The sequence below is a fragment of the Telopea speciosissima genome, chromosome 9 (assembly GCF_018873765.1).
Source record: "Telopea speciosissima isolate NSW1024214 ecotype Mountain lineage chromosome 9, Tspe_v1, whole genome shotgun sequence".
Taxonomy (NCBI): Eukaryota; Viridiplantae; Streptophyta; class Magnoliopsida; order Proteales; family Proteaceae; genus Telopea; species Telopea speciosissima.
Genome location: NC_057924.1, coordinates 53,865 through 64,603, shown reverse-complemented (window position 1 = coordinate 64,603; position 10,739 = coordinate 53,865). Strand labels below are relative to the sequence as shown.

The window sequence follows — 10,739 nt, the reverse complement described above, 5'->3', positions numbered from 1 at the left end:
GTGGTCAATGACACACCAACATAATGGTACCTATCTTAGCATTCCCCCTCAAGCTAGAGTAAATATATCAAAGGCTCCAGTTAGGAACAACAAGAATAGAAATTAACTGCAGAACCAACCTTGAACATATATAGCAATCGTAGACGCCAGTGAGCACAGAGAACTTCATTCTGATAGTAATATCAGCACACCAATCATCAGCAGCAATAGTAGAGACAAATTTCATGTTGAATAAACTCAGCCAACAACGAACAAAATAAGCGGTAGAGAACACCAACAACAATCCAAAATATCATAACAGCAATAGCAACATCATAAAACTTTTTCAAGGAAAGCAAGTAGTAATCTTCACAAAGAAGAAAGTAAAATTGCAAATATTAAGGTATTCAAAAGAACACCAAAAACAGGGTAGCTATGATGTGATTAGTAAAGATCACATCATTAGACTATTAGAGATTAGATGCACTTATGAGCCTCAAATAGAGGTTACAAATAAAATTGTAGTATAGGTCGCTGCGAACCACTGATAAAAGAGTAATATAGGTTATTGCGAACCAAGTAGCAGCATAAGGTTGTTGGGAACCAAATAATATATCATAAGGTTGTTGGGAACCACATAGCACAACATAAGGTTGCTGGGAACCACAAGTAGCAGCATAAGGTTGCTGGGAACCAAATAAAAGAATCTTGTTGCTGAATACCACAAGTATGACCATCTTTATAAGAAAATATTGTTGTTGAGGACATGAGCAGATGACACGAACAAACAAATAATAATAATCTTCAGTTGATGACTAGAGCAGATAACAATAATAATCTTCAAATATCTGAAACGAACTTCAATCTCCCCCTCATGTGTAGCAATACACGTAGACAAATAATGCAGATGATGCAATAAAGAATAATCCACCATCATATGGCAGCAACAACTAGCATCATATAAATCCCATAATCAAGAGCAGCCGCAAATAACATCAATAGAATCAACAGATCAGTTCAAAGGAGATAAAGACTTCAAACATAGGACACAAACATAGTAGAATAGTAATAAATTAGTCACCCAATGTAATTTGTAATTTTTATATGGCATGTGCCTATCTCTCTGCTCTCTGAACTGCTAACAGCTATTTAAGCCGTCGATCCTCCGGCACCACACCACCGTCCTAGGCAGCGGCGAGCCCCCAGGTAGGTATACCCCTCCCTCTTCCCTCCTCGACCCCCTTCTTCCACGAACTACCTCGATCTCTCTCTCTTCCCGACATCTCCCAATCCCTTGATTTTCTTTCCTGCCCCCGTTTTCTTCTCCCTCCCACTAACTTCCTCTTTCCCGATAGCTCCCCCCTGCTACCAAACCCCTGATTTTCTCTCTTGTCCCCCGTTTTCATCTATCTCTCACGACCTATCTGTCCTACTTTTTCGACCTCCCCTTAGAATATATCACTATCTTTATCTCTCTCCCCGATAGCTCCCCCATCTCCCAACCCCTAGATTTTTCTCTCTTACCCCAGCCGATTTTTTCTCTCTAACAACCTATCTACACACAGCTCGATTCTGTTTTGGCTTTAATTCTGTGTCTATCACAATAATCTCTGCCCACTCCCAATTTCACACCTTGATAGAGTATATCTCTATCTTTCTCTTTCTCCCAGATAGCTCCCTCTTCTCCCAATCCCTAGATTTCCTCCCTTACCCCAGCTGATTTCTTCTCTCCCACCTCCTATCTGTACATCTCGATTCTATTGTATATTTTTAACTCTCTGTTTATCAGGATAATCTCTGCCCACTCTCAATTTCACCCCTTTATCCCGGTTTCTTCTCTCCCACAACCTCTCTATACCCCCATGACACTTCCCTCTCTATTCTCTGACATCTCCCCATCATTATAAGTCCATCCATCGTTAGAGCCCCTTCATCGGTAGAACTCTCCAACGACCAAAAGGTAGGACCATCACACCACTCTCGAGACCTACCCCAACACTGACCCTCGACCTTCTTCAACCCAGCAGACCCGATACTGACTCTTGACCTGTCCATACCCACAACACTCACCCCCCTATACCTGCTGCTATCACTTAGTTTCTGATACAAGCCGTGCAGCAATACCTCAGACTGCTGCCTTGGGGACCAAATAAGGAGACTAAGGGATATCTCTCTTACTACCTCTTCTACCTCAGTAGTTTAACATAGTAGTTTTCTTTATATATATATATATATATTTAACCCGAATATTACCTGGGACCCTGCCAGCCCCTAGAATATTATTAACATCCAAAAAGAATCAAAGAATACAGTGGGGGGGGGGACATTCCGCCTTACCCCAGCCCTTGAAACTGAGCACTTAAGGCCTTACCTCCACTCAAAGCCTATACAATTTGAGGCAAGAAAAAACCTAGCTCCTAAGGATTGGCAAGCCTGCCTTGTCCTCCCTTAGGATCACCTGAAGCTTACTTGTGGGAATATCGTCCTGGTGGAAAGTGCTAGACGAACCCGAGTCACAGGCTAGATTAGCTAGCCAATCAGCTGCCTTTCACGGAAAGCAAAGACCATAGAGGCCCGGCCATCTAAAACCAAAGACATGACCTCCTGGAACCAGTACCAGCCTTTCCACAAGTTAAACCTTTTCTGGTTAATCATTCTAACCGTTGAAGCAGAGTCTGAATTAACCACCACATTCCTGAAGCCTAAAGCCTGGCAAAGGGCTAAGCCATCCCTCAGGGCTCTTAGCTCAGCAATCGAGTTTGTATAATTACCATAAAAATTAGAGAAGGCTGCCAAAACTTCTCCCCTCATGTTCCTTACAACACCCCTACCCCCTCCTAACCCAGGGTTGCCTCTGCAGGCGCCATCCACATTAAGTTTCACTGATGCAAAAGGGGGACACCAATACACCGGAGTGGGGCGGGCCCGTCTGGGTGTAGGGGCCCCAAGGCCAAAACACCGAAGAATAAAGCCGTTTCTGACTGAACCTTGGCTACCAAGCTTGGGAGGGAGTTGAATCTCCCTAACCCAGACTTTGATCCACTCAATCACCGAGTTAGCAGTGCGCCGCCTTTCTCCATGCCTTCTAGAGTTCCTCTCCTTCCAAAGCTCCCATACGATCAAGGATGGGAGGATGCCAGTAATAAAACCACAGACACTACTACAGCTTGCCGATTCGTGCCAAAAAAGGATTCGACCACGGACATCCTGGGTTGAAATCACAGGGATATCAAAGAGCCTAGAGAAGTACCCCCAAACTTTGGCAGCCGTTCCACCAGCCACAAGACAATGGTCAGTGGTCTCGCTCCGAGGACATCCACAACAGTCGCATTTAGAAGCCAAGGGAATGCCAACCGACATTAAAGACTCATCTGTGGGAATCTTCCCATTGAGGAGCTGCCACGAGAAGAACGCCACCTTTAGGGGCACCGACTGGTTCCAGAACCACCTCGCATAAGGAACCACCGTAAAAGTACTCCTCACTTTATTCTAGGTCGACTTGGTAGTAAAACTCCCACCAGTAGAGGGGGTCCAGGCGAGCACATCACACCTCCCAGACGGGGCAAAATTGTGGAGAACTACGCTATCCCTGGCAGCAACTGAGTTTATGGCATCGAGAATCTCCTGCCTCCAAGCTCCGTCCTCATCCAAGGCATCCTTGATCCTCAAGTCCAAATCAATTTGCAGCGCATTGTCAACATGATCTAACAGAGGACCAGCGCCCGTCCAGTTACCCAGCCAAAAAGAAATGTTACTAGAACCAAGCAGCCATTTTGACCTGTTCAGTAGAAACTCTTTGAAGGCCAGAGTACTACGCCAAACTTTCGAACCCACGCCCTGAACCCCGGCCAGCACAACATGTGAGTTCCTAAAGTATTTTGCCCTAAAAAACTCACTCCAAAGAGAGTCCTCAGTGAAGACTTTCCAAAGCCCCTTAAGCCTGAGCGAGAGCCCAACATCTTCCAACAGCCGAACCCCCAAGCCCCCTTCTTGGAGGGGCCTGCAGAACTTGCGCCAGCACACCCAATGTCTTCGCTTCCCCCATTCAGAACAGCCCCATAGGAAATCAGCAAAAATCCCGTAAAGTCTTCTGATGACAGCCTTAGGAGGAATCAGAGTTGCAAGCACATGAATGGGAATAGAGGAGAGAACATGCTTTAGGAGCGTAACACGACCCCCAGTTGATAGGAGCTTTCCCTTCCATCCTGCCACTTTGTTTCTTATTTTTCCAACCATATCATCAAAGAAACATATTTTAAGCCTGCCAGCATAAAGAGGAGCTCCCAAGTAGGTAATTGGAAGCGTCTTTCTAGGAAAACCAGTCACCACCCCGATCATATGGGCCCTTGCCAAGGAGGCTTTCCTACCCAACACAAAACAGCTTTTTTGCCTGTTGACCAGCTGCCTTGAGAAACCTTCATACCTGCCAATAAACCCCATAATCTGCTTGAGCGGGCTCTTCAGACCCCAGTAAAGATAATGGTGTCATCTGTAAATAGACTATCCGAAATTCCAGGGCATCCCCTAGGTAGCTTGAAGTAAGAAGCGTGCCCCTCCACAAAAAGGTTTTTGATTCCCCTGCTTAGTACCTCCTCAGCCAAAATAAAAAGGGCTAGAGACAAAGGATCCCCCTGCCTCACCCCCCTAGAGGACTTGAAAAACCAGACTGGCTGCCACCCAACACAATAGAGAACCAACAATTCTCCACTGCCTTCTTGATCAAGCTAATCCAGGCCTCACAAAAACCAAAATTGGAGAGAACGAGCCAAAGAAACTGCCATTCTAACCGGTCATATGCCTTGGCCATATCAAGCTTGAGGATCACATTTCCCCGCCGAGTCTTTCTATTTAGGTCCTGAGCAACCTCCTGGACAATGGAGATATTATCATGGATGCACCTGCCCTTCACAAAAGCACCCTGTTCCGCTTCCACAAGAGGCGAAAGCAAGCCCACCAACCTAGAAACAATGATCTTGGCAAGAATTTTATAAGAAAAGTTGCAAAGACTTATAGGGCGAAGATCAACCATTACCTCAGGTGGAAGTAACAGGCCTGCATTCTCCTCCTCCGTTACTACAGTGGGAATCAGCGCCAAAAGATCTTCGTCAACCAAACTGCCTTAAGAAGCAAAAAGATTTGAGAAGTGACGCACCGCCTCAGCCTGCACCCCTTCAGGGTCACAGATCCACTCCCCATCTGCCCCTTTAATCTTGTCCACTCTGGCCTGTCTTCTTCTGATATTAACCATGGAATGGAAAAACTTAATATTACGATCCCCCTCCTTAAGCCAGGAAACTCTGGATTTTTGCTTCCAGAAAATTTCCTCCTGGAGGAGCACCCCTTCCAAGATTTTCCTGTCCTCCTCGAGTTCCTCCTTAGCCCCCTCATTAGGGCTCTGGTCATAGGCCACCTCTATTCTGCAAACACAATCTTCAGCATCCTTAACCTGCTGGTGCACATTCCCAAAAACCTCCCTGTTCCACTTCCGGAGTGTACCCCGAAGCCTCTTTAGTTTCAAGAACAAGACAAGTAGGGGGGAGCCAGCCACTGGTTCTTCCCAAATACCCTTGACAAAATCAATGAACCCTGGATGAAGCAACCACATTTGCTAGAATTTGAATGCAGAGACTGGACGGTTGCAAGCTGCTGAAAACGAGAGCTACAGAGGAGCGTGGTCTGAACATGTCCTGTTTAGGTACTACACCTCACACCTGGGGAAGGCTCCCAACTAAGCTGGATTCACCAAGAAACGATCCAATTTGGCCATGACTCTACCCGCACCCGAGCGGTTGTTTGTTCAAGTGAAAATATTTCCTGTATAGTCCTCATCCACAAGGCCCGCACCACTCACAAAGCTACTGAACTCGTCTAGAGATAACGAGCAAGCAGGACTGCCACCTATTTTCTCCGAGGGGGATGCCACAACGTTAAAATCCCCTCCCACCGCCCATGGGAGAGTGGTAGAACTAGAGAACCTAACAAGACTCTCCCACACCTCCCTCCTCTCCACCACTGAGTAGAGCCCATGAACGAAAGTGATAACAAAAGTCCCTGCACTAACATTCACATACTTCAGAGTCACAAACTGATGGTGCTCCTCCAACACAGTGATCTGTATCGAAGATCTCCAAAACACCCAGATATGCTCACCATTGTACATCGAATCCAGCCCAATTTGCCTTAAGACCACCCGCGCCTTAGAGGCTTAGGCTTTTGGTTCCGCAATAGCCACTATGTCCACCTTATGCATGTTTATTAAAGTTTTCAGCCGCCTGCTAGTAGGCTTATTCCCAATACCACGGGCATTCCAAAATAAACAACTCATTTAGGAGCGTGCCTAGGGGACTCTAGCGATCTCATCGATCTTGTAACACGCCGTGAGGTTCCCTCCTTAGTCGGTCTCCCCCTTTTGCTCTTCTTTATTTTCTTTCTTTTGTAAACCTGGGCAGCGCTTAGAAAAAGCGCCCGAGAAGTCTGCCGCCTCCCTCCACGGGGGCCTACCGGTACCGAGGCAGTAGTATCCTCCCTTAGCCTGTCCAGGGTTTTGCGAATCCGACCTTCAATGGCTGCATTAAATAACTTAAAGCTTTCCAATAACGCATCTCGGCTTAAAGAAGGTGTCTCAGCCCGGCTGGGCACATAGAAGTCATCCTTGGCTCTAACCCCATTGGCAACGCCTTAAAAAAAAGGGTATTTATATATTCACCTGTTCAATTTACTGTGCCCGATTCATAGCTTTGGGTATCTATATCTCTATTGGGATATACATCAGTTCTGTGGATTATCTTGTAGTATTTGTGCAGCTGATCTCGTTTGTATTAATTTATTTCCTTTTATTTTCTTTAATCCTGCTACAGCATAGTTGTAGTGAATCCAACTATATCTCTTTGTACCCGAACTGTAGTCTATCTGTTCTACTACTTATTGTGAGCACATTATTTTATTTTATTTTTTTTAACACATTGATGTTTTCTAATGCTTAGTGGTAGTGCATCATATTGTTAGGACATTACGTGGTTTTTGTGTACTCTATCTTGCTTTTCTTTAGTACCAGCTTGGTAGTGCATTTATTTGGTACGTTTGTTTCATTTTACTGGGCTTAACCTACGGTGGGCCTGATTGCATTACATTTTTCATCTGTTTCACAGTTGTATACATTTGCTATTTTATTTGCTCCATATGTTCCATATGCCATTTTCCCTAGTTGCCATGTTGCTCACTTTTTGAGTTAACTGCCTAATGTCACTCTTTGTTATTTCGTTCTCTTAAATTTATCTATTTTTCTATAGTGGTGTGTTAGGTCGGCAGCCGGCATTGTATTATATTCGGCCAATCACCTTTTGCATGGATTCTCTTGTTTTTTTATTCTTTTCTTATTTTCATGTCTTTTCGCCCTCGTCGATGCCCGAATGTGGTGATAAGTAGGCAAGGGCAAGTGAGAGGTTTTTTGCCAGCCCAGAAACGTAGGATTAGATTAGCTTCTTGGAGCATTGGATCCTTAACGGGTAAGAGCATGGAGTTAATAGATGTTTTAAGGAGACGACGGATTAATATAGCTTGTAACCAAGAGACAAGATGGAAGGGTAACAAAGCTAAAATGTTGGACGACTTCAAACTTTGGTACGTGGGAGATCAAAGTAATAGAAACGGAGTGGGGATAATAATGGATAAAGACCTAAAGAATGATGTAATAGAGGTTAAGAGAGTGGGTAATAGGATTATATCTATCAAACTAGTGTTGGAGAAAGATGTTGTTAATATCGTTTACGCTTACGCACCTCAGATAGGTTTGGATGAAAGTTGTAAGAGCCAATTTTGGGACCATATGGATGTTTTAGTGCAGGGTTTTGGGCAGGATGAATCGATTGTTATTGGCGGTGACCTGAATGGCCACGTTGGGAGTGACTGTCGAGGCTATGAAGGTGTCCATGGAGGCTTCTGGGTTGGGGAGAGAAATGTAGAGGGGATCTCAATCCTAGACTTTACGGTAGCCTATGATCTTTCCATTGTGAACACTTTCTTTGAAAAAAGAAAGGAACACCTAGTTACCTATAAAAGTGGGATTCATTCCAGTCAAATTGACTTCTTCCTAACAAGAAGGGCTGACAGATTGGTGTGTAAGGATTGTAAGGTTATCCCTGGGGAGACCTTGACAACACAACACAGATTAGTGACCTTGGATATGTGTCTCAGGGCCCTGAAGTGTAGGAGGAGAGAATCTATGCACTCTAGGATAAGGTGGTGGAGATTAAAAGGGGAGGATCTTAAGAGTTTTACTGATAATGTGGTCAAGCAAGGAAGGTGGGACTTCGAAGGAGATACCAATGTGATGTGGCACGAGATTATGGCTTGTATTAAGAGGGTTGCCAAAGATGTATTAGGGGAGGCGAAAGGTAGTTGCCAGGCACCTAGAGAGACTTGGTGGTGGAACTATGAGGTCCAAGCAGCTATTAAAACCAAGAAAGTGTGTTTTAAGACTTCACAAAGAACTAAGGAAACAGAGGATAAAAGGAGGTATTATGATGCTAGAAACGAAGCTAGGAAGATTGTGGGGATGGCTAGGGCGGAGAAATATGAGGATCTCTATATCAACCTAAACTCAAAAGAAGGGGAAAAGGCTATATTTAATATAGCTAAGATGAGAGAAAGGAAGAGTAGAGATTTTGATCAGGTGAGGTGTATCAAGGATGATGAAGGAAGAGTGTTAGTAAAGGATGAGGACATTGTGAAGAGATGGGACGAGTATATCTGTGATCTACTAAATGGAGATAGGTTAAGTAGAAGTGACCCAGACGATTACCCTGTTCATCATGATAACACACATCATAGATATGTTCGAAAGATCCGTGTGTCAGAAGTAAAAGAAGCCCTAAGAAAAATGAAACCAGGTAAGACAACAGGCCCTGATGAGATCCCAATAGAAGTGTGGAAATCATTAGGAGGGAGTGGGGTTTGTTGGCTAACGAAGTTGTTTAATAGGATTATGAACACCAGGAAGATGCCAGATGAATGGAGGAGAAGCATTGTAGTCTCGGTCTACAAAAATAAAGATGATATTCAAAGCTGCAATAACTACAGAAGCATAAAGCTAATGAATCACACAATGAAACTTTGGGAGAAGGTTATTGAAGCCTGATTGAGAAGAGAGACTCTTATCTCGATGAACCAATTTGGCTTTATCCCAAGTAGATCCACAACAAAAACTAGCTACTTATTGAGGAGGCTTATGGAAAGATATAGAGATAGCAAGAAGGACCTACATATGGTCTTCATTGACTTAGAAAAAGCCTATGACCGAGTCCCTAGAGATATAATCCAAAATTTCCTAGTGAAGAGGGGGTGTCAAGTAAATATGTGGATGTCATTAAAGATATGTATGAGGGTGTGGTGACTAGAGTGAGATCTGTGGGAGGTTAGGGCAAGGAATTCCCAATTACGATTGGATTACATCAGGGCTCAGCCTTAAGCCCTTACCTCTTTGAGCTTATCATGGACGATACAACCAAGAACATTCAAGACAAGGTCCCATGGTGTATGCTCTTTGCTGATGATATTGTTTTGGTGGATGAGACAAAAGAAGGGATTAACTCTAAGTTAGAGCTGTAGAGGTCAACTTTGGAAGCAAGAGGTTTTAAGATTAGTAGAACGAAGACGGAGTATATGATGTGTAATTTTAGTCACACTTCGATGGATACTGAGATGGTACGAATTGAGGAAAGAGAGATACCACAAAGTAACTATTTCAGATACCTGGGATCAATCATAAATAAAGAAGGTGACATATAGGATGATGTTTCACAGAGAATTAAAGTGGGTTGGATAAAGTGGAGAGGTGCGTCCGGAGTGCTGTGTGACCGACGTATTCCTCTAAAACTGAAAGGAAAGTTCTATAGGACTGTTGTTCGCCCAACCAAGATGTATGGGGCAGAATGTGGGGCAGTTAAGAAGTGTCATATTGATAAACTTTGTGTAGCACAGATGAGGATGTTACAGTGGATGTGTGGAAAAACAAGGAAGGATAAAGTACGGAATGAACATATAAGAGCGGACTTGGGAGTTGCACCACTTAATGACAAGCTCCGAGAGAGTCGCTTAAGGTGGTATGGTCACATTCAAAGGAGACCTAGGGGAAGCCCTAGTAAGGAGTGATATGATTCAGATTGAAGGAGCTAAAAGAGCTAGGGGGAGACCTAAAATGACTATAGGAGAAGTGGTAAGGAAGGACATGCATAGTCTAGGTCTAGCCCCAAGTATGATCTCGGACAGAGCTTATTGGAGGGTAAGGATCCATGTTGCAGACCCCATTTAGCTGAGATTATCCTAAAGGTGTTGGGCTGGGCCTTTTACCTCTTACTAGCTTTCATCTTTCTATTTATTTGTAATCTTCCATGTGTCATTTTCTTTGTCTTTTCTCATCTCTTTCCCCATCCCTCTTCTCTAACCCCTTTTTTTTTTTTTTGCGTATATCTATGTTTTCTCTATTCTATTTGTTTAGATCCATGTAGCCGACCCCATTAAGTTGGGATAAGGCTGTGATTGTTCTTGTTGTTATAGTGGTAATCTGGTAATTAACCATAATGTTCAAGGGCTCTTGGGTAGATAAAAGAGAAGGAATGGCGAAAGTGTAAAAATCCCAAAGTTAAAAGGGGAATGGCCTTACCGTAATTTATTGAAATTCAATTGTAAGCAAAGCCAAAGCCAAAGGAGGGATAAACTTGGAATGGTCAAGAAACTAAGGGTAAAAGGTAATTAACTTGAGA

At 43.9% G+C, this 10,739-nt stretch overlaps 1 protein-coding gene across 1 annotated transcript; it reads right to left on the bottom strand.

Moving 5' to 3' along the window:
- Positions 1–3,468: 3,468 nt before the first annotated feature.
- LOC122640174 lies at positions 3,469–5,584 on the bottom strand. The gene is made up of 3 exons (XM_043833328.1): positions 5,132–5,584; positions 4,767–4,951; positions 3,469–4,402 (listed from the first exon to the last, which is right to left on the bottom strand). Exons 1-3 carry the CDS (start codon positions 5,582–5,584, stop codon positions 3,469–3,471), a joined length of 1,572 nt encoding a protein of 523 aa, XP_043689263.1.
- Positions 5,585–10,739: the final 5,155 nt, after the last annotated feature.